The 24,712-nt window shown below is 42.7% G+C and overlaps 1 protein-coding gene across 1 annotated transcript; it reads right to left on the reverse strand.

Annotated features, from left to right (window-relative positions):
* Positions 1 to 4,336: 4,336 nt before the first annotated feature.
* On the reverse strand, positions 4,337 to 24,256 carry RND3 (Rho family GTPase 3). The gene is made up of 5 exons (XM_004577173.3): positions 23,832 to 24,256; positions 23,353 to 23,440; positions 11,458 to 11,567; positions 7,630 to 7,764; positions 4,337 to 6,396 (listed from the first exon to the last, which is right to left on the reverse strand). The coding sequence occupies exons 1-5, from the start codon at positions 23,979 to 23,981 to the stop codon at positions 6,145 to 6,147; spliced, it is 735 nt and encodes a 244-aa protein (XP_004577230.1). The 5' UTR covers positions 23,982 to 24,256; the 3' UTR covers positions 4,337 to 6,144.
* Between the last annotated feature and the right edge of the window lie 456 nt (positions 24,257 to 24,712).

Genomic DNA, 24,712 nt, shown 5'->3' on the forward strand with positions numbered 1-24,712 from the left:
TGCATGTATTGGGGCCAGATTTATGATGTAGCAACTACAGCCTCCACTTGCGATATGAGCCTCCCATAGGGCCCATAAGGGTGCCAGTTAGAGACCATGCTGCTCCTCTTTCAATCCAGTTCTGCAATAATGTACCTGGGAAAGCAGCAGCAGATGGTCCAAACTCTTGGGCCCCTGCACCATGTGAGAGTCCTTGAAGAAGACTGGCTCCTGGCTTCAGTCTGGCCCAGTGCCAGCTGTTGAAGCAATTCTCTCTCTCTCTTTCTCTTATCCCATCTGCTCTCTATAACTCTTTTAAATAAAAATTTTTTAAATCCTAAAAACAGTATATCTCTATTCTTTTTTTTTCTGAAAGCCAAAGATTTTGAAGAGTTTTTGAAAACAGGTTAAAAACACCTAAAAAATAGATTTGGTAATTTTTTCCTCCTATAAAATGTCCACAGTTAAAAGAAAATTTCTAAAACAGTTTCAACCCACGATTTATTTTTCTTTGATTTTCTACTTTTTCCTGGATCATTCACTGTGGGGCTCAGGGATGAATGGGTAGCTAATTTGACAAGATAGTGACTAAGAGTCAAGGTCACTGGCGAACAAGATGGCGACCAAGGCAGAGCCCTGGGCGTGAACCAGGGCAGGGGTTATTTCGAAGAAAGACTGATTGGCCAGGGCCATTTCGCTCAACTGCCCCTGGCCTATGGGGGGTGGCTTCCGCAGTGTGGTGATGAGAATTGGCTCCTGGTTCTACACTCCTGGAATTCCTGAGATTCCTGGCCTGAGGCTATTTGTTACCCTATATAGGAAACTGAGTTTCCCAAATACATCGGAACTGCTTAGGCAGAACCCCTGTCCGTCTGTTTCTCACGCCGGGATGCTGGATGGTGGGCATCAGGCTCACCCCCTCCCGCAACGGTGTACTAGAGGAATCTGTGGGGGAGACCCCGCAATTCACTATCTCATGACAGCTTACATTTCTACCTAAGCTGGATACCACATCTATAATAGCTGAATCTGAAGTTAGCTCTTTTGCTTCTCTAAATCCCACACAGGAATTGCTATAGTCATGCCTACAGTAAATATCTAGGAGACATTATTTTTAAAATACTTTATCCCAGAGCACTGATTATTTTCTTTCAAATGCTCCATGCCCCCCAGAACCAGGGCCATAATATAATCGACCGCTAAGGTGCTCTAGAGAGAACAGTTTGATAAAAATATTTACTTAAGAGGCTGACCCGGCAAGATGATAGTCCAGGAATTTGCAGACATTGGGTGGCAAGGGCCTGGGGGGCTTTTGGGTCTATCTCAGAAGAAGCAGCATGAGTCGGTGGTAGTAATTCCATGTGCAAGGGTCAGAACCTAAAGGCGTTAGATGTAAGGAGTGAAGAAAGAGTTTGTTTAGCATTCCTGTATAGTTTTGCAATTGTAACAAATGACAGAAACTTAGTGGTTTAAAGCGACACCAATGTATTGTGTATGGTTCATAAGATTGTAAGTCTAAATGAATCTCCAGAACTGTAGTTCTTTCGGAGGCTTCAGGGGAAAAAAAAATCCTTCCATTGAGCTTTCCAGTTTCCAGAAGCCAGATATCAACTGGGCACTGGCCCCTACTTCCATCCTCAATGACAGCAGCATAGCAGCTTCAAACTCTTTTCTATGCTGCAGGAGCCACTGTCATCACTGAGGGGAGTCTAGAGTTCTTAACAATCTACCAGTTATACCTGGGGTGGGGGAGAAGGTAAGGGTTAAGAATCTCCTCCTCCTCATAATTTACCACCTCTTCAATTTCTGTATTGTTTATGAAAAGGCCTTGGAAATCAAAAATTTTTTGAAGAATGGTAGATTATATCACATATTGATTAAAAATATAATAGCAGAATAGCTTCCTATTAGAGATAGGTGAAATAGAAATTTCAGCAACTGTCATTCTCCTATTCCATTTGTGCTGCTATACCGTAATAGCTGAAATTGGGCTTATAAAGAACATTAAGAAACAGATTATAAAGAGCTGGAATTTATTTCTCACAAGTCTGGAGGCTCAAAAGCCCAAAGTCAAGGTGCTAGTATCTGACGGGTGCCTTCTTATGCACTCACTCATGGCAAAAGGTGGAAGAGGGAACAGGGAGCAACTTCTCTGTCCTTGCCTGACGGAAAAGAGCAGATCTGCTTCAGTAAACCCCTTTAAAAATATGGAAGTAACCTTTAGAGAGAGAGAGATCCTTCATATTCTGGTTCACTCCCCAAATGTCCACCTAAGCTGAAAGTCCTGCCCGCAGGGAGCTATTCAGAGTCAGTTGTGAAGAAACAATTTCCACTGCTCGTCTTCACAAAAATCTATGCTCATTGCACAAACACGAAGATGAAGCTAATTGACACCATCATTCATGCTGCTTTTCCAGTCACCAGCATGGATCCTAGCCATCAGGATACACTGCGGTGTCTTACATCAGCACATCACAACAGTATAAATGTGGCTTTGGCATTAGTGAACGTTTTGGAATATTTACTGCAAATAAGGCATGTCTGACTCAGCTGATGTTAATGGAGATCACAACCAAACCTGATGCATTGAGGTTTGTTTATTACTGTCTTTTCCTACCAGATTCTAAATTCCCCAACTCACAGGTGAGGTTTTATTTGTGGTGGTGTGCCAAATCTAAAAAAGGGACAAGCATACAAAAGGCATGGAACAAGTGTTTGGTGAATGGAAAAACCGTCAAAATGCCAATTGCAATCTTTGAAACTCAATGCTAATGTAAAAATGATGCATCAAAGACAGGAAAAGCAACCCTGAGAGTTGCAGGAGTTTTAGCAGATGAGGTCATTTTAAACATTCCTTCTAATAAAAATAATTCCCAGGATTATTTCTAAGTCTTAAGTCAAATTCTCTGTAGCACTAGGATCGTCTAAGCATTTATTCCTGGAAAAGATTAATAGGGGCTAGAGAGACACAGTTAAATTCTTGCTCAGAATTTCAAAACCATCTTTTAGTATTTAAAGAGGCATAGATCATGACCATTAATCAGGGGAAAGGAATGTTCTCAGAATGCTTGGAAGAAATGTTTTCTAAGGCAAGAAGTCGGAGAGAAGGCATACCTGCCCAAGGTCAAGGACACTGTCTTCTTTGTGCTTAAACAAATTAAGGCTTACAGGAAAACAAAAGAAAACGTTGACAAGAGGGAATCATTACTGTACAACCTATAAAATGCTGGTAAGATCAGCTGAACTTCAGTTTTTTGTTGTATTTGTGTGTGTGTGTGTCTTGATTTCTGAGAAATGAGCTTCCCGCACTGCTGGCAAACATGCTAAAAGTTTCTCAACACAGAGGACTTATGGTGAGCTTAATTTCCTTTACTAGCATCTGATGACAATAAAAATGTGCTAAAAAAAAAAGGCGGTAGATTTTAAACATTTTTAGTAAATTTCTGTGTTTCCAATGTTTTTTAATTAGGCTATTCCATCACGTCAATGCTTTTATTTGTTCAGTCATGCTACACTCTGGTTTGCTTATTTCCAAGCAAACAGTCATACCTTAAGCATTCCTGAAGTCATTTGTGAAAAACCGTAGGGGTTCAGCTTTTCTATATGATTTAGCTGCGTAGAAATAACTCCTATGTGCAGTGTCTCTGTACATTTATAAGAAACTAATTATGTATGATTGTTAACAGAAGGTTGAAAATCAACTGTGTTTGTGGGGACCTCAAACCCATTTGCGACTAGCCCATTCTCTTATGGTATTATGTGCTTACATTATGCCTTTTTATGAAGAAGCTGGTATCATGGTTTTATTGCCCTACGGTATGCAAAGATAGTATGAGCATAAATGACGCAATTTTTGTGTTTCTCACTGCCCCATTGATATCCCTAATTGTAGCAATTGCAGAGTCCTGTATCTCCTATGCTAATAGCTTCCATGAACAAGAACATGCCTCATTAGGAAACTAGGTTTTGGACTCCACAGGATAGGCCAGACAACTAGAATTACATTGGATTTAAACGTGTGACCTGGGACTGCTTCATACTGTTTTAATACTAAAGTCTTCAAGAAATTTTCACCTTCTCTACAAGTTAATCCTAAGAATCATAGCTCTTCTTCTTTATATGGTGAACTCATTTAATCTAATGATTTTCCACTTGCTTGTTATAATCTGAAATTATGAAGACCTTTCTGTATGTCAACTCATCTTTCCCTAAGAAACTACTGCTACTGCAAGAATGGAAAAATTTCAACACCTGCTTAGACGGTTAGGGAAAGTTAGGGCACATTCGATCACCATCTCTGTGAAAGAAAAGAGCTAAGCAGCTACATCCGAAAGCAGATAATACAACACAAATCACATTTAGACAAAGACATGGTTATTCTTTTATTTGAAGGGGAAAAAAAAGTATGTTTTAATAAATACTGCAGAAACATTGACCAAACAAACATACAAAGTGACTTCAACAATTTAAAAATGCAACAAAAGTTCTGCATTATAACAGTTATAACTTATTTTCTTTTACATTATTTAAATACAGAAAGCACTTGCCAGCTATTTTGTAATACTGTCCAAAGCAAGATGCTGCATCAATCAAAGCATATTATGTTGGTAAAATGTCTGTATTCCATGAGAAATGACTAGAATGGTATTTTCTTGCAGAGACAAAACAAAGTGCTTGTAAGACATAGAACTGACTATTGTAATTACCTTAATCTCTTCTCCTGCCACAATGTAATGGGAGCACAGCTTCAACACTTCAAAAATGAAGCATTATCATTGGAAAGAAAGCTCGTTTTGAACAAGCGCCAACAAACAGGTTGGATCTGGTTTCTTCTCTACAAGATCTGGTCAAAAAATATCTGTAAACTATTTAAGTGTGGTTCTTTTATGCAACAACAACAACAATCAAGTGTTGGACGTGGACCTTGGCTGAATCTGGGGTAAGTGAGGTTTAGCAATTACACTCTAGAAATGCCCTAGGATTGTGTGGAGACTAACATTATGTAATTTTCCACTCAGGATTCTCTAAAGTGTGGGAAGGTGTGTCCTTCTCTTTACAGATATGCATTTAAACAAAGTGAAGCAAACCAACACATTATCAGATGCATCTAACCTTGGGAGTTTATTCCCAAATCATAGTCTTTTTGCTTTGCATTTTTGGTAACTTAATTCCAGACAGCTTTACTCACAAACTGTGCTTTCTGCTACTCTTCCTTCCTTCATTACTTCTTCTGGTGAAAATAGTACATTTTTATGCCCTTGAATCACTCTATCACATCAAACCAAGACACCTTTTATTGGACTTCGCATTTTATCAACGATGGCAAAAAAACAAAAACAAAAACCACACACACTTTCTTTTCTAAACAGCTCACAAAAATATTACATTGAGCAATTTACCACTTTTTAAATGACAATCACAATGATGAACAAAACCATCAGACTGAATAGAAATCAACACTTTTTTTTTCTATTTGATCTATGCATCTTTGTAATGCTGGTCTACATAGCTTGCAAGACTGCAAAAGCCTTCCTTCCAAACCATCTTGCTCAGCTATCTTCAGAAAGGCAAAACTTCGAAGCCTCATAAAGTTTTCCTCTGGATATCCCATGGGTCCTGATACAATTTCCATTTTAATGATGAGCTAGGAGGAAATTAGATCACATCCTCAAGAAAACTAAATGCTAAGGTCACAGTGCCAGTTCCCCAGTGAGGACGGTATATTAATATATACTTTTTTGTAAAGGAGATTAAAACACTTAAAAAAAATTAAATCAAAGGAGAGATCCATGAAGAGATTGTAACAATAACAAAAAGAAAACATGCCAGCACCATTCAAAGTGTGATCTTTCTTCTTGGAGGTACTCGCCTTCCTTCTCATCCACCTCTAGCCCATTTGTATCTCCTTTTTTGGCATAGATTTCAAGTCCCACTTCGAAACTTCTCAAGGTTTTCGCTTTGCACCACTCAGTCTACATGCCAAACCTAAGGACAGGTTTCCAAAAAGATGAGTCTCCTTGCAAAAGCCTCTAAGTCTCTGGGCGTGACTTTGGCTGTGCACTTCATTCAGACTTCACCTTTGTTTTTTTTTTTTGTTTTGTTTTGTTTGCTGTTGTTGCTTTTTACACTAGATCCCCTTGTCCTCATGACAGATGACGCCAACATTCACATCACAGTGCAGCTCTTTGCTTTGTCCTTTCGTAAGTCCGTAGCAACTGCAGAAAGTTCTGGTCTGCTAGGCATGTGTGAAATCCGCTTTGTGGCCCTCTGTGATTTGTTCCGCTTAACGTTTTTATTTGTCTTATTTACACATGCCAACGTTGCAACGTGAAAAATGTCTCTAACGCTGTTTTCTGATTGTAAGGCTGAACATTCAATGTAAGTAGCTGCTCCAATCTGCTTGGCCATGTTTGCTCCCTGTGAGTAAAAGAAGGGATTTTAGTTAGGCAGTAAAAACTTTTTTTCACTCTAAACTTTCTTATTACTTCAGAAATACTTGCAATCAAGACTCATCGCTAAAATACTGATGATGACCCAGCACTGCCTCAGTTCCCCATGGATACTGACTTAACGCCACTGTCTACTAAGTGAGGGCCATGGTCATCAGCTACTCAACACAAAGTCACCAATGGAGGAGGTGAGGAGCTGAGAGGGCAATTCGCCTTCACTATCGAGTGTAGCCAAGAGTAACTGGTTACTTAGCTCTCCCAGGGTCACAGGAAAGCAGAGAATGCCCAGATACTGGAATAAGTCAGCAGATGATCACACATACAAACACTAAATGCAAGACACATCTGGTAAGGGTAACTTGACCTCGAGAATCTACTTTCACAATGGAGCACTCATTTTCTCTTTTCTTCAAAACAAATGCCATTCAAGGCTAGTTTATAGGTTGCACAAAAATAGGACATATAAGTGGAATTTAGAATCAAGTTTGAAACGTATCTTGCTGAGTCTCACGGCCAAAATAATTTGAGGAAAACAATACTAACATGGCTTCCATTACTTCGTGGAGAACACTACTGCCGGAACACAAAACAGTAAGTGTGGGTGCAGCAAGTGAAGAAGTTTACATTGCCAAAGTGTCACTAGTTAGAAATGCTAGATGGAAAAGACTGTAGTATTCTAAATGAAATGTTCATTATTTGAACAGGATCTCTCTTTAGAATATGATTGTAGGTTTTGAGAGAATGAACATTTAAAACTGATACTCCTTTATCAATACTCATGGGAAAAGTCAGGAGAAATGATGAGTCTCTAAAAGATGGTTTCTAGAGTTTGGTCCTGCTGGCAACAGCCATTTTCATTATTTTATTGTGCTGCTAAAAAAAAGGCAAGAGCACCTCTCTTAAAGGGTGTTACTGATTTTGACCGCAATCTCCCCACCTTTTTCTCTTTTGACCCAGTGGGAGCTTCATATTTGGTGGCACATATTTGGTGTGGGACATATTTGGAGGCACATACTCACCAGACTATGCATGCAAATGTGATACACCACTGCCTAACACAAGCATTCATGCTTCACCACTGAATCCCACCTAAGCCTCTAGAAAAACAACGCCCAATTCCAATTTTATTTATTATCAGTGACACGTCACCCCTTCCTTTCACGTTTAAAACTCTACTTCCAAACACTGACAACTTACATACCTGGTCGTATGACACCGGAGTCTGCCTGTGGTTTGAGAGCTCTACTAATGTACTAACGTCTGTCCGAAGATCAGATTTGCAGCCGACCAAAAGCATTTTAGTATTCGGACAAAACTCCTGGATTTCACCCTTCCACTAAGAAGAAAAACAGAAAAACAGAAAAAATTAACAAAACACTGATATTCACATAATGAAAAAATACTCTCTCCACTTGTAGACAAGCAGGCATTTAAATGAAAGTGTCACTTGAAATGAAGTGGTTCACTTCGCATTTAGCTCCTGACTAGACATTAAGTTTGACTACTTTTTCAAGTGGATCTATCAAGGAATGTTCATATGTATTACTGATTCTTCCTCTTTGTGATCCATCTGTTTCTGATGCAAGAGACTTGTTGAGTGATGTCAGAAGACAGCTTCAACAATTTCTTAATTACTGGGGGTCTCTGTAAGATAAAAGTGCTTTCCAAATACTTATATATCCTAAGTAGTGACTATGTCCTCAAATATGTTGAGCTAGTATTTCCCAAGTGGAAGGTTGAGAAGAAGGCAGAGCCAATGCTAACACACATAAATGTTAACTAAATTTTTTTTTTAAGATTTATTTTTATTACAAAGTCAGATATACAGAGAGGAGGAGAGACAGAGAGGAAGATCTTCCGTCTGATGATTCACTCCCCAGGTGAGCCGCAACAGGCCGGTGCGCTCCGATCCGATGCTGGGAACCAGGAACATCTTCCAGGTCTCCCACGCGGGTGCAGTGTCCCAATGCATTGGGCCGTCCTCGACTGCTTTCCCAGGCCACAAGCAGGGAGCTGGATGGGAAGTGGAGCTGCCGGGATTAGAACCGGCGCAAATAGGGGATCCTGGGGCGTTCAAGGCGAGGACTTCAGCCGCTAGGCCGCTGTGCCGGGCCCAATGTTAACTAATTTTATCAGGAAAGACTGAAGCTGGGTTGATGTAAAAATATAGCAAGTTAAGTTGCTGCTTTCAACAACAGTATCCCACATTGGGGTGCAGGTTTGAGCCTCAACTACTCCACTTCTGATCCAGTCCCTTGCTAATGCACCTGGGAAAGCAATAGATGATGTTCCAATCACTTGGGACCTTGTCACCCACAAGGGAGTTCAGGGTGGAGTTCCTGGCCCCTGGCTTCATCCTGGCCCAGCTCTGGCTTTTACAGTCTTTTGGGGGAATAAATCACCACATAGGTAATCTGTCTTTTTCTGAATGTTCTCTGTCTTTCAAATCAACAATTGTCAAAAAACAAAAAAAACAAAAAAAAAAAAACAAAATTAGGAACAAATTGAAGCATAGTACCATATACTGGGGGCTCTATTCAGACATCTTAAATAAAGAACACAGCGGAATGTCTTGCCTTCTAGTGAAGGCAGCTGGATTAACTCAGACCACATTTGCAAAGATCACTCTGTTACCAGGACAGCATCTGGTACAGTAGCTCCTATGCCTCTGCATTAGATTTTACATTACATAATCTGCTAAATATTCCAGTTTAGTTCCACTGGACTAGATGTTTCAAGACCTACAAAGCATTACAAGGATCTCCCGATGTTTCAAGACCTACAAAGCATCACAAGCATCTCCGCCAGGGAATTCCAAGTATCCTCCTTCAGAATGAGCAGATCACTTTTCCATGGTTTCATTTCCTCCAGTCGGAGCTCTAGGAGTCTGGGGTTAGAATCTTCCCAGAACACTCTGGCTCCTGGGGAGCAGGGATCAGAGGTGCTGAGGTGGGGAGCGGCACCTGATCCTTCTCATCCACATGCACAAATATGTATTAAATGTTCTACTAAGTATTCTCAGTGATGACAAAGATGATGAAGACATGGTTTGTCTTCTGGAAACGAGCTCACAGTGTAGCAGAGGTGATGAAATCCTGACTGTAAGTACAAACACCAGGGAAGAAGAACACGCAGCAAGAGCAATGGAAAGGACTATGAAGGGAGATACCTCCAGAGCTACCGGTGTCCTTTGGGCCATGAACTCTAGTCCAAAGTACTCTAAAGGGAGTAATACGCCACCTTTAACAGTCTAATTTGTCAAGTGATTCATCCCTCCCTGTTTCCCCTTCTTCTTTGTCTTAAGTAGAATTATTTAGATACACTCATCATGTGCTAAATAACTCTGGAGTGAGAACTGAGGATGAGTTTGAAATAGAATAAGAAATCTTTAATAGTTTAAGTCACTCTAACATCTTTCATTTTCAAGGACTTAAAGCACTCAATTAATCAAGATGAATCATAGGAGGGGTTATCATGAGCCTTAAACCTCACACCAATGCAAAACATACTCATTAATATCTTTAAGCCCAAAGTGCCATTCATTTAGTCTTAGAAGACAAAAGCAAAACAAAACAGGAGAAAGGCTTTTCATCATAAATTATGCATAGCCTGATACTACAGCAATTGAAAATTTCAGCAAATAAGCAAGCTCTTTTATCTACAGACATAGCCAGACATGTTCTTATGTTGCACTTCAGCTGTGTAATAGCTTTGGCTGCTCCCTGCATGTTTACAAGCATTAAAGTCAGGAAAGGTATATTCCTTCCTGAATTGGCCAAGCATTAGTCTTACTTGTGTTTGATACACACTATCCAAGATTGAAAGTTAAAAGGTAAAAAGGAGCCTTTGATCCATTAAGAAAGTCATACTTCAATGAATTATGTCTGTAGTATTCAGTAAAGATGGGGAAATACTTATAGTTCAAACCCTGATTTCTTAATGACCCGAGCCACAAAACCAACATCAATAGAGACAGCTGTAAATTAATAAAACACACAAACTTCAAATTCCACAAAAAATGAAGCTGTCTCCCCTCCCCCTAAAACTCCAGCCAAAGATGTGAGGGCTTTTCTGTCTCAGCTCCTGTGGAATTGTCATTGGGCTGTCTGGGTCACCACTCAAAGGGTACTGCCTTGCTCTTCTTCACATCCTGTGGCTAAGTCATGGTTCATGAAGAACAGTTCTCCCCCAGGGATCTGATTCTGAAACCCCACAACTTTCAGGCCAAGGCCAATAAAGGAACTGGTGGCTGGTAAATGCTACTCCATGCGTTAACATACACATTTTTTCATCTACCATCTACCTGGGCCGAAGGAAGCCAGAGTCTGTTCCTCCCTCCCATTTGGCCATTCTAGGACCTGTGATCCACCTCCAACTGGTCTTTTTTCTCTTGACCTGCCTCTGCATTCTTCTGTCCAGAGCACTCCCAAGCTCCTTCTCTACCTATAGAGTCCATCTTGACTTTGCCTCCAGAAACCAGATACCCTTGATGATAGATAATACATTTACAACTGCGGCTATTTTTTAGTATATGACATACACGTGATTGTAACTCATATCGTCTCATGTCTAAAGACCCATTCCTATTCTTCCATTTCTGTTTTTCATTAATATGACCAGGACTGAAGTAGAAATATTTCTAAAGCACTTATTATCACATTCATTTCAAGATCTGAATGGAGATCAACTATAAATCTGTAAACTAAGATGTAATGTGTTGAATAAAGGGAGGAAGATCTGTAAAAGAAGGTGAAATCTATTGAATTAAAGGAGGAAAAAGGGAAATAAGGTTGATATCAAATCAACCATCAAATACAATTTATTCCTAAAGGACATACAGGTCCTTTGTAAAAAGATATTTATTTAGGGGGATTTTAGAAAGTAAAATTTCAAACAGATTGTTGATCGAAACTAGGGTGCCACAGTATCATGGAAATGCTCTTTGGATGTGAGTGTGTCTTTCCCACTGTTTTATTACAAAATGTAAGACAGGGATTTTAACTGGCATCCTTGAGCTCCCAGTACTTGCCTTTTTTAGGACACTGTCCAGAGTCTCGGGTCTACTGATATCAAAACAAATGAGCACAGCATCCGAATCCGGGTAAGAAAGGGGACGCACGTTGTCATAGTAAGGAGAACCTGGGAAAAAACAAAGAGACAAATTTTGAACAAAATCCCCTTCATCCGGCATGTATTAAGTCTGCCCTTTTGAACTAAATCCCTTGACTGTAATGTATCCATGCGCTTCCCTCTTCCCTAATTCTAGGAAAAGAACACAAACACACAAAAGCTGGATTATAAAATATTCATCTTTTTGCCAGGAAATATATGAAGCATCATGTGTATCTCATGTGAACATAGAGGAGGGCCAGAGCCTTTTTTTTTTCCCCCTTTTAAAGATTTGTTCATGTATTTGAAAGTCAGAGTTACAGTTAGGGAGAAACAAAGAGATCTGCCATTAACTGGTTCATTCCCAAGATGACCACAATGGCTGAGGTAGGGCCAGGCCCAAACCAGGAAGCAAGAGCTTCTTCTGGGTATCCCAAGTGGGTGGCAGGGACCCAAGCACTGGAGGGAACTATATGCCATTGCTTTTCCCAGGTTAGTAACGGGGAGATGGATTAGCAATGCAGCTGGCAGGATAGGAAGCCTATAGAGCATGCCAGCAATGGCATTGCAGTGGTGTATGCACTATGCCACAATGCCACCTCCAAGGAGTGAATCTTAAGGTGAAATCTGCATGATACAAAGTCTAAAGCCACAAGACAGAATTAAGGAAGTGCCTCCTGCCATGTGACCTAGAGTGCAATTCTGTCTCCATCCCGTCTACCTTAAAGCAGGTAGCTTAAAGTCTCCGTGGCTCTGTTTTTTCGCTCATACAATGAAGCTGTCAATGCTATAGCTGCCTGGGATCAAATAAATGCAGGCAGCACCTAGCATTTAGTAAGGGAGAAGTAATATTACCTTTGCTTGTCATAGTTAGGGTGGTTCCGTTGTCACTAGTGTTAAAATGCTGACTGGTAAGAAGCACCATAAATTGAGCTACTTCTTTGGAAAGAGACCAAAACTCAAGATTAGAAGTGATGGTAGGAGATGGGTGAATGGGAAAAGGGAGAAGACGATAGGTTCAGTTAGGCCAAGAGAATTACAGTAAAGAACATCAGTGTCACCCTGTCTTCCAAGTTACACGCTTAGATAACGAATTGACCTTTGAGCTTGCATACTTAAACTTGGCTCCGAGTATATGTGTACTTTGTTTCTGCTACAACCAAGGCTGTGACAAATGCCATATTGGATCTGTCACTTTTTATATAATTCCATCTTTTAGAGTGAGACTGAGGCATGATCCAGGGATCTTTAGCCTAAGCTAACGCCGAGTTATTCTAATGGTTTAGAGCACCAGCCAATTAATATAACCACAGAAACCCTCTAGTCATTTAGAAGTTTTTTTCTGTTCCTTTAAGAATTTCAGAGCATACTCAATTACAAGGCCAACAGTTATAAAATGGTTTGACTATAAAATTAAATACAGCTTGCCAACTGCTTCTTTTTTAAGACATCATTTCCAGTTTAATGGCATTTCACAAGCACATGAAAAATCCCCTTACTAGAAAACGCACATACACATATATATTTTACTTGAGCAGAAAAAGAAAATTTAAACAATTAATGTTTTTACAATTTTATTTCAGGCCTGGCGTGGTGGCCTAGCGACTAAAGTCCTTGCCTTGAACATGCCGAGATCCCAAATGGGCACCGGTTCTAAACCTGGAGGTCCTGCTTCCCATCCAGTTCCCTGCTTGTGGCCTGGGAAACCAGCCAAGGATGGCCCAAAGCTTTGGGATCCTGCACCCATGTGGGAGACCCAAATAAGCTTCTGGCTCCTGGCTTTGGATTGGCTTAGCTCTGGCTGTTGCAGTCACTTGGGGAGTGAATCACTGGATGGAAGATCTTTCTCTCTTTCTCTCCTCCTCTCTGTATGCCTAGCTTTGCAACAAAAATAAATAAATCTTTAAAAAAATTTATTTTATTTGTTATCACTTTTCATTTCCAGTAAAAAAAAAATGACATGCTATCCTATGATAAGTAAAAACCTTAATAGTCAAAATCAGGAGCAAAGACTAATAAAAAGCTTATAAAACCATCTTAATATTTCTATTAAAACAAAGATTTTTCAAGAGCCTGTTCTTGTGATGCTCAAGGTAGCTTAGTCACCTGTATTCACAGTGAGTTCTGGCTCTCCTGCATTCACTCTGACAACTGGGACAACACAGGGCCTTTCCACTAACTGTTAGAGACTCTGAGTGACAATGTCAGGTCAGGTGTGGCTGCTAAACAAGGAAGTGAAGCATGGGATAGCTCAGAATCAGGAAGGTGTGACTAAGAAAAGACAGCGTCAGCCAGAATTGTCCATGCTTCCTGCCCACACCTAGACTCGGGATCCTAGGAGGGCAGAAGTAGTGACATATCAGGTGTTGGCTCCGCAATGAAAACCTGAGGCTGTCTTCTCAGCCATTCAAAGAGATCTGAGGACTTCCCAAACAGGGGACTCTTTTACTTATTTTGAGGGGCATGAATCAGAGAGTCAGATGGCTTAAGACTCAAGTGAAATTCACAGGTGCTTAGTTGCAAACACTCCCTGTCACTATGTCCAAAGTCTAACTGACACAGCTCTTCTGTAAACATTTGGGGCCCTTAGGAAATCCCAGAGCATATGGTAGAAGTGCAAACTGTGCACATATATACAAGGTCTTACTCTGTCGCTAAATGTACCTGAGAGGACCTGACCCAGACGGTCAGAAATCTAACCAGGCTTCAGCAACCTCCCTTCCTGGAAACCACTGTTGTGGCAAAAGACAACCCTGTCACTGTGGGTATTTTACAGCATCATGCAGGCTTGAACTACAAAAGAAGGACCTCTACTGGTACTTCAGTTATGGATCAGGTATCTGTCAATTTGGAAGAGTCCTGAGTGCTCACCTCACATTCAAAATCACTCTACCTGACCAAGGTGGAGACAGTCTTACTGTAACTGAAAAATCAGAAAGGGAGCATGTGCTGACACAGTACACCGTAGTTGGAACTGCCAGGAAAATCCAGAGGAATGATTTCAACATTCAGGCTACATACATATGGCTTTCAGTCTGTTTTCCCCTCCTCCACCCACTTCATGGTCACAAAGGGAATCTGGCTTTGTGTTCAGCATGTCACCAGCTGGACACTCCTGCTCCTTAAAATCAAATGACCGGGCTTCTGGGTTTAATGGGGATCAAAAACAGTGCAAAATGTAGACACACTCTGGCTTAATTTGACAATGAGACAGACTTCTCCATTTAAGCCAGATTCTCAGGGAGGTTTCTCTCTGTTTTGGTTTTTATTTGGTTTAACAGCTGAAATGCAAAGACATGGCGTGGTGTAAATGTTCATGAAAAATAAACCACCATGTTTGTCAAGGTAAAACAAGACCTAAATGGAAGTAACACTTTGATGCAGTCTCAACGATCTTGGCAATGAACAGCTCTCCTTTTAGATCAACATGTGTCCAAAGGTACTAATAAGGCCCTTAGTTATAAGCATGACTTGTCTGAATAAGTGTTAATTTGCCATAAAAAATTATCCTACTTAATCAGTAAATTTTTGGTAAGCTAAGGCTAAATATTCTTTAGAAAGAAAATCTACTTTGTATTTTTTCATAGCAAAAAGCAACAGATTTAGGATTTTACAATCCTAGAATTGATCTATCAGGAAAAACCCTCCATTTCATCAACAAAGCAGGACAATCAGGGAAAATAATGCCATAAAAATTCCATGTGTAACTTTGCAGCATTTAAGCACTTTGAATTTTCCCTAAAAAGCCCAGCCAATTGCACAAAGGAAGCAAGGAAAGCAAACTGGAGTGATCCGAGCGTAATAATAGCCATGTGCTGGATACCTCGCAAGTGAGGAAAGAAAGAGGAATTTCAGGAATGCCCCAGAGAAGTGGGAAGCAAGGCAAGGAGACAGAGGGGCAACACACACACACACACACACACACACACACACACACGCCGAAAGCCCAAACAGGAACTATACCTCTCCTGCTTCCTAAATCCCCAGAGAGAAGTTTTAAACACCCAGTGTATATATAATAATTTTAAATTTGTCTTAAGTGCACATGAATAGCTTCCAGGATGCTTACTGTAGAACCAGGCACAAGAAAGAAAGCTGCACGTGACCTACTATGCATGCAAGTAGTAAATTTTAACTAGTATTGATGTACAGACAGTAGACTTAGTTCCTAAGAATGTGCTACAGTTCAAGCACCATCACTCTGGGTACTAAGCATCGTGTGTCAGATAAAACTTTCTCAGCGTGTGAGTAGGCTTCTTGCACATGGGAATCCTCAGAAATGGCGTTTCTCTTACTACATGAAACTTACAGTCCACAGTACTGTCCCAAGGTCTTGTTTAAGCTACTGACGGGACCAAAGGCTACATTACATATGCAAGCTGTGTGTCCCTCTCAAACACAGCTGAAGAGCTCTGTTTAAGTATAGGTTAGAAGAAGAGTACAGTGGGGGTTTTCAGAGTTGCTCAAGTTTGGCAAACATCAGCAAAAGACTTTGAAAAGGCTTGTGAAATTCCAAATCTACCCATCTTTGTCTGCAGCATCATTAATTCTGGGTGAGAGCAAAATTTCCAGCCCAAGAATAGTCACAGAGTGCCTCACCCAGAAACTAATTCTTCAGACACATACCTGCTCGCTGAAGTCACACTGTCACAAAGACGGAACGCACCATATATGTACATAATTAAATGTATATGGAGAGAGATTCATGGCCCAAAGTAAGGCTTTAGGGAACCTTATGCAAAACCACTTCAACCCTATAAACCTCTGGAGGAGGCTGGGGCCTGAAAATTCTTTTGCTGAATATTTCAGAAATATAACTTCTTTCACTTGAACCTTATTTTGAAAATTTCCTTTTACCCCCCATGAGGAATTCCTATTAAGAACAGTGAGCAATACTATGCATTTTTGGCAGGGATTAAGAAAAATGCTTTTGGTATTTTTTTGTATCGGCTACCAAGAACATTTCTGCTTCAAACGGCAACTGCATGATATGCCCCATTATTACACTGCTGTGCTTCCCTGTGCCATGTTTAATCAGAGGGAAAGCTTTAAATCAGTAGCAATCTCAAGAATGTGAATCAAGTCTGGGCAGAACTTTTGTATCTGGCTCACTGCAAGATCCTGTTTAACTCTTCTTCCAACTCGTCTGCACCACAAATACCAGGCCTGTGACAATGTTCCCAGAACTCCTGGGAAGGCGGTTTTGTTTGTTTCTTCTCCTAATTCAGCTGACTAGGAATTAGGACCAGATCTTACTGAAGTTTGTCACTATTTTCTTGTTGCCCTGAAAACAGACTCCATATTTCTGAGTGCTATGCAAATAGGTAGTTGCATAGAGTCAGACAGGTAGAAATAAAATTGCTGTTTGAGGGGTTTCAATAAAGCCTTAGACTTCAACTTATGTTACTGAAATATTTAAAACTGTGTAAGACACTATTTTACTGACAGCAGAATCATGGCAAGTTATATAGCCTTAAGAAGCAACAGTGGAGATATATGTATATAACTTATAATGCAATATAACATATGTATATAACTTATAATTTAGTTATATACATATAACTAAAAACCAAATTCGCATTGCCACTCAGCAGCAGATGGAAGCTTTTATGTTTCATATGACACTCCAGAGTTAGAGGCCTTGCACTGGTGTCCCGAGCAGATCTCCTGTCCCACATGCCATGGCACTGGGCTCATTTTTCAAAATCAATGTGCACAGCACCTGGTCAAACTTTTGACGCAGTTTACATTCCACATCAATAACATTTCTGTTTGCCAGAAGGAACTCTGAGGAAGTTGCCAAAAATGGAGTCACTGAGTTCACATTTCAAGGACACCAGAAAATGACTGAGGCACAACTAATTCATCTGGCACAGTTCACCAGGCACCACGCACTAACCGGAGGGACTATTGCTCCTCAGTGTCATTTTTACATGCAAAAGAACTGGATTAATGAGGGAACATCTGGTTATTTCAGGTGGTATCAGAATGACCAATCTGGACACCTCACTGAAATGTGGAACTTAGCAAGAAATTAGATTGGAAGAAAACCAGCAGTAAATGTAGCTAAAGAAAAATTAAAGACAGCAAAAGGAAGACAGTAAATACTTCTTTTTTTTTTTTTTTTGAGAATTCCATGATTTAAATGAAAATTGTTGACTGGTAGCCACATCCCTTTTGCATGTTGTTTATCAGAACTCTTCATGCATTCCCGTTTGTTTTGTCTTAACCCATGTCTCTTACAGAATTTCAGTGTGAAAACTCAAGTTAAGAATTGAGTCTGGCTTAGAAACTTTCAGCTCCTCCGGACCACTATTGCCTTATGATGTATCTGGTTTTTTTCAGTCTCACCCTTGACATTCCTATCCCAGGCAGATGACTCCATGGCCTTTTTAGTAAACTCTTCCACTCTGTCTTCCTTTCCCTGAGAAAGTGAATTGAAGTGGACACCTTCAACTTTCAGAACCTAGCTCTCCCTGATAGCCAGGGAGCATGTTTCCAAATGGGAATGATGTGAAGATTGACGAACTGAGTCTACTCCTGGAGAAGGGAAGTTCAGGAATGGTGATGGACTAAATGAGCAATCAGGAGCATGGGGCGGCCATAGGATCTTCAAAAGCTCTGGATCTTGCTGCTTCAGCTCCCCTAGACTCACCGTCCTATGAGAGAAGAAGATGTCTGTGTCCTCCACTCATCCCATTAGTATTCTCAGAAGGATGCCAGGGGAAGAACTCACCAACCCTGTTCAAGTTCAAGTCCACAAGCATTTAAACCCCGTACTCTTTTGATCTCTTGTATGACTGGAAAAGCTCAAGTATTTTTACTTTTACTGTCCCTCTACATCTTCACAACTTTCCTTTGTACAGTCACTCTGACTAGACCAAGAGAGAGCGAGTGCCTGAGGGCAGAAGCTGTTCATTAACACTTGTATCATCTCATTGCTGCTTGCCTCCCCGCAGCAGGCAGCAGAAGCTATGCACGTAGCATTGCCTTAAAATGTGATTACTGATCTTACCACCCTTTACAGAAACCCTTCCCCTGACCCTAACAGGTCAAGTAATAAAAAGGCAGCCAGTGGGGGGACAGAGGGACAATCATTTCTTTTTAAGTTGCTTTTTGGATTGGTATTAATCCCCCCAACTGCTGAAATATTTATAACTCTGCTTAGGAATTATTCCATGATAGCATTTCTCACCAGACCATTCTAAAAAATACAACCACATAGATTCTTCTTTCCTCCTAGGCCCTGTAAGTATAAAAGGGAACACTAGATTCTCTGTTAGTGGTTCCAAAAGCAGTATAGGAATTGATGATTTCAATGTAAGACTTAGATCATGACATGATTCAGAATCAGTTCATGAGGCAATTACAGTTAGTTGTACTGGGGAATTTTAGCACCCGAATTGAAAATTGTAAAGCAAATAATATGCCTTAAAATGTGCATTACCTTGGCTTGGTTAAAGCTGGCATGAATGATCATTACTCCCTAAATCACATGCGCTAAAATTACACTACAGTCAAATCTCTAAGGAAAAGATACGCTGATCCTTAGATGACTACGTTTCTATAAGTAGACATTTTAGCTTCATACTATAAATTGCTTCTATCCTTGGCAAATGTGGCAGATTTTGAAGCATAAGACACTATAACTGCATTGGTATCACTTATCACTTTAAAAGGTTCAAACCATTATCCATTGTTTTACAGAAACACATTGAGTGAACTGGAAAGTCATGAGGAGCAGTTCTGCTAATGAGAATGCTGTTTTTCTATTTAAATGGAATATTTCTTGACAAAATGAAGAAATTATGAACTTGTATCCACAGCCAATCCCTGGTACTTTCTAAAAGGTTTCTCTCTCTCTCTTAACTTTTTGTAAGTTAAAAAAATCAAGTGGACAAGTGCTATTTGTAGTTGCTGTACCTTGTGTAGAAGTGATGGGTTGGGCCTCACCAGAGGGGATCTGCACGATCTGTAACCAGTAAGCATACCTGCTCTGGGAAATCTGCTGCAAGCAGGTGAACAGGCACGTGATGGCCAGAAGCTGTCGACACCGGGCACATCACGGTGTAGTGAGCTACTCTAAACAAGAGCTTCCTCCTTTGTTTCACTCCACCCAGACTGCATGCTTCAAAGGGACGGGACCCCATTTCTCTGAGCACCTAGCTCTAAGGCCTGAGAGTTGCTTAGGACAGATGCAGACAGACGGAAGTGGAGGGGCAGGAGATAAATGCCCTGACAGCTGTGGAGACCCCATTTATCTTCTTCCTACTAGATGTTCTTTCTCACCTCCACACTGGCAAAGTCTTGCCTTTGCAAGACCACCTGACTGATGAGGTTCAGCACAGCAGACACCATGGGAGAAGCTGCCCAAGCCCAGAGGCCAGGAAAGGGAAGAACTGCTTCCATCTACAAAGTAGATGGGAATACCACTCAAAGACCTTCTTTTTCCGGTTCAGAGATCAGGCACACTTCAATTTTCTTATGTAAATCTGTCCCAGAACATTCTAGAAAGAAAACTAATACTTGACATTCAGATTTTTACAAACCTCAAACCAGCAGCACTTGGAAAAATAAATAGATCAAGAGGCATGGGCATAGTCAATTATTTTCACAACCTGAACTAAACAAATGTTTTAGTGGGCAAAGAAAACGTCAAACATTTGTCAAAAAATTATTTTCTTCAATTATTTGACATTAAAGACTTGAGATAAAATACAAAATGCTGAAAATATGTGCTTCTGATGCAGTTTTCTGTTAGATGTATTTATTCATGAATGACAAACCACTTTTGGTGGAAATGGACTTTTCTTAAATTAAGTACTGCTTGATGACTGTGCTTACTTAACTAATATTTCACCTCATGAATGACATAATGAGAGTCTAAACATTTCCCTTATCCTTTCTTTCGATTTATAAAAATTTAAATTTTAGGGGCCAGTGCAACGACTCAATTGGCTAATCTTCTGCCTGCAAGTGCTAGCATCTGAGTACAGGTTCGAATCCTGGCTACTCCACTTCCCATTCAGCTCCTTGCTTGTGGCTGGGCAAGCAGCAGGATGGCCCAAAGCCTCAGGTTCCTGCACCCACGTGGGAGACCTGGAAGAAGCTCCTAGCTTTCAGATCAGCTCAGCTCCAGGCAATGCAGTTTTTTGGGGAGTGAACCAGCAGATGGAAGCTCTTTCTCTCTGTGTCTCCTGTGTAAATATGCCTTTCCAATAAAATAAATATAAATCTTTTTTAAAAATCTGAACTGTATCAATTACTTCATCATTAGGTAATTTATAGTATCATATGTTTTCATCATATTTTCCCAACTTTTATGTATTAGGCTTGTGAGCATTTCAATATAGACTTCAAGTGATTGTTTCTAATTCAGTGGAAAGCAGTGCTTATAAAGTTTCCATTCTTTGCCCACAGGTAGTTCAAAGGTAACAAATGTCAAAGAATTTCATCTCCTTGGAAACTGTGCATATCGTTATTCATTCATTTATTCTCCATATTTTATTGGGTGGCTATTGTGTGCGAGGTATTCTGTTGTACCTGTAGAGATTATGAACCAAAGAGCTTTGATTAAATATTTGAAAATGCCTGAGGTGAACGTTATCAGATCTTTCTCACAGCCTCCGAGTATAAACCGTGCACATTGTATTTGTTTTAGATTCTAGTCCTTGGAAAATAATGTGCCTTTTTCTCTTCTGAAAAAAAAGAGAAATCCATTTAGGCCTTTAGGCACATCAGCTAAAATCTCTGTTGGTGGTCCCGGGGCTCTCAAAGCTTGAGACAGGGGATGCATAACGCTGCATTCCTGTAAGGCCACCCATGACCCCTCCCCACCTCCAGGAGCCTCCTTCCTAAAGCCACCAGGAAGCCTGGCTCTGCCAGAACCTGGCTTGCTTTGTGGGCTGTGTAAACACCAGCCCAGGATGCCTGGCCCACTGGGACTCAGAACTGGAGCCAGCCAACATCCTGGGAAACAAAAAAGGCTTGCCTGCCTGGTGTGCTACAGCCAAGAAATGCATAGCTGGGAGAGATCCTGCGTATTATCTAACTCAGTGTCCTCTTTATACAGATGATGAAAATGAGACCCAGGGAGGCAGGGGATTTGCACACATAAATCCCCGGTAACCAGGAGCTAAGATCAAAACACAGCTTTGTATCAGCGACTGGATCAGAGCCCCACTGCCCCACCCCACTCCTGAACAATCCTTATTATGCATTAGGCCCCAACTTGGTGGGTGGGGGAGGGAATCCTGATCATAGCTACTGGTGCCACACCAGCTAGGCATCACAAACACCAAGATATGTCTGAGAATTAGAGCAACATAAGTACCAGGCTGTGCAATAATTCTGGTAGGAATTACCGATAAAACAGAACCAGAATTCTGCTTATCAGTACCTTCTGTACACTTGCCCATTCGTGTGTGAAATCCCCAACAGAAAATACGGAGAGGTCCTGGTTCTGCTGCCCTTGGTGCATATGGAGAGAGAGCGAGAGCGAGAGCGAGAGCGAGAGCGAGAGAGAGAGAGAGAGAGAGACGACCTCTGGGGGAAACAATATCTACCCTTCTCTGTACAGCAGTCAGAGCATCTGGCACCAACCAGGAGGGGCGCTCGTGCAAAACTTTCTGCTCGCCTTTGTGCGGGGGCTGCCTCGGGCGACCCTGTCACTCTAGTCCCTTCCTCTCTAATCGCCCGCGGCCCTCAGAGGGGCGCCTGAGGTTCAAACCAAAATTGAGGGAAACTCCAGAAATCATCTCAAGAGGTCATTCCCAGCTGCGGCCAGGCGCGGCTCCACCGCGGGCCACTCCCTCCAGACAGCAACACCTGCGAGTTGCCACTTGCTCGCTCTTCCTCGCTAGTTTCACCTTGGATTTGGTTCCGCTCATCAGCAGCCCAGCACCCTTGCTAAAATTCCACGCCCCTCATCGTTGACCAGGCCCACCCCAAACCCTTAACTGGGTCGGAAACTGAAAGTCACCTCACCAACAGGGCACCTGATCCTCCTTCCCTGCCCCGCGCCAAGCAGGTGGCTGGGCACCTGGGGAGGCGCTAACCCAGCCTTGAACCGCAGACCCTTGAAAATAACCCACCGCGGCGCCAATAATTCAACAGGACGGGAAGGTCAAAGGCGAACGCTGTCGCCCGCGGCCCCGCAAGCAGCCGGAGGGTGATGCAATAGGGGTCAGTCGGTCCTCCATTGGTCAGGGAGGTAACAGCATGATCAATCGGAAGGCGGGCCCAAGAGGGAGGTCGGGGCAGGCGCGGGCGGTCCGCGTGGTAGGAGGATTCCTGGCAGCAGGCGTCCTGCGCGCCGGGGCCGCCTGCCTTGGCCTCACTCTCTCCTCAGCTCGGAATCCGCGCGCACCCGCGCTGCGGAGAGGCTTTTCCCGTCCTCCCGCCTACCACCCCGACTGCGCTCCCCGCCTCCTGGCCAACCCGCCCGCCGCCTGCAACGGGCGCCGGCCGCCAGCCGGGCGGTTCCTCCAGACGCACGCACAGGCTCGCATCAGGCCGCCTTGGCCTGCCGGCGGGCAGACCACGCCAGGCCACCCGGCGACCAGCGGCTCGCACGGGGGGGTCACGCTGCGGGCGCCAAGAGTCATCCAGTCCCCACCGCCAACCGCTTTCCCCAAAGTCGTTCCCGGTCCTCAACCTGAGAAGCAGAGACCGTGGGAACCCCTTGACCAGGGCAACGTTAATGGGTAGACGCAGCGGGCTTGCGGCGAGCGTGGTCCTGAGACCCACCACCGCCGTGCCGCCCCGGAGGAGCTAGGAGCCCGCCCCAAGCGCCACGCGGTCTGGTGACTCTTACCCGAAGTGTCCCACAGGCTCAACTCTATCCTTTGTGTGTCGATTTCAAAACTGGCCGTGTAATTCTCAAACACTGTAGGGACATAATTCTGGATAGAAAGAAAAGAAAGAGGGCAAAGGGGTTATCTTCAGATGCGTGGCACTCACTCCACACCCTCTGACGATCCCTCCCCACTTTAAGGCACCTGGTGCCTAGCAGCCCTCTCCAGGCGCGCGCGGCTGCCGGCTTCCCGGACCCCTGCCCGCGCCCCCACGCACCGCTCTCGCAGCCCCGCGCCCCCCGGCGCTACTCGTAACACCAACAAGTTTGGCGAGCGACCCCGCCTGCTGTGGGACCCTACTTGCTTCCAGCGCACTTTCCCTCTTCGGGCAGTGTAGCCAGGGGAAAGTTGTAAAGCAGAAAAACAGGCGGAGGGGCCCGGCAAGGGCGAGCCCACCTGGCGAGCGGGGGTCCCGGGCTTGGGGGGCGGCTGCACTCACCTCGGGGAAGCAGTCCTTGGCGAAGACGTGCAGCAGCGCGGTTTTCCCACACTGGCTGTCTCCCACGACTACTATCTTGCACTTCACGTTCTGATTAGGATCCATGATAGATTTACTAGACAATTTCTGGCTGGCTCTTCTCTCCTTCATTGATGTTGCCTTATTTTCTCTTGTATAAAAATTTTCTCTTAAGAAGAAAAAAATATATATTTCTTTCTAGGTTAAAAAAAAAAAGCAGATATAAAAAAATAAATCACAAGCCCTGTGGGATCCCCTGAAGCGCGGTGCAGCCGAGGAGGAGAGCGAGGGAGGCAAGGCGTCTTGCTCCCCTCCAACAAGTTTGATGCCTGACTCCACACCGCGCCTCCCAAGTCCAATTCCGATCCGACTGCTTTGTTTCACGCTCTCTGCGCGGCTTTATACGCCTGGTCTTCCAATCCTGGTCTTTCTCAATGAGTGAAGGAAACTGATCCGCCTCCTCCCCTTTTATGGAGCCTGGGAGTCTGCAAGCTGAACGTGTAGGCGGTGCGCCCTCTAGGGGCAGCGTGGAGACCCCCGGCCCGAGAAATCCAGGAGCAGGTGGGGAACCGTGGCTGTGGCATTTTTCTAATCTTTTCCTAGAGGCTGATCTGCAGCGACCTCACGAAGGAACTTTTCTGAAAACACCAATCCCTCCCGACGAGCCAGCGTAGGAAACAAACCCTGGTTGGGCAAGGGTTAACTGTTTGCTTTTTTTTTTTTTAAGTTTGTATCAGGAGCATAGGCTATGGAACAATAGCTAAACCAGGTTGCTTCTTGGCTGCCTCACAGTCCTAGAGCCTCTATTGAAACTTGCCTGCTTCAGTCATCCTGGAGGAGCTATTGGAAGGTTTGGAAGAGTG

Source organism: Ochotona princeps, chromosome 5 (assembly GCF_030435755.1).
Source record: "Ochotona princeps isolate mOchPri1 chromosome 5, mOchPri1.hap1, whole genome shotgun sequence".
Taxonomy (NCBI): domain Eukaryota; kingdom Metazoa; phylum Chordata; class Mammalia; order Lagomorpha; family Ochotonidae; genus Ochotona; species Ochotona princeps.

Coding starts and splice junctions, on each gene's coding strand:
- RND3 (XM_004577173.3), bottom strand. CDS start 23,981: ATGAAGGAGAGAAGAGCCAGCCAGAAATTGTCTAGTAAATCTATCATG. Junction 23,441..23,831: donor CCAAGGACTGCTTCCCCGAG/GTGAGTGCAGCC, acceptor CTTTCTATCCAG/AATTATGTCCCTACAGTGTT. Junction 7,765..11,457: donor TGGACAGTGTCCTAAAAAAG/GCAAGTACTGGG, acceptor TTTTCTTCTTAG/TGGAAGGGTGAAATCCAGGA.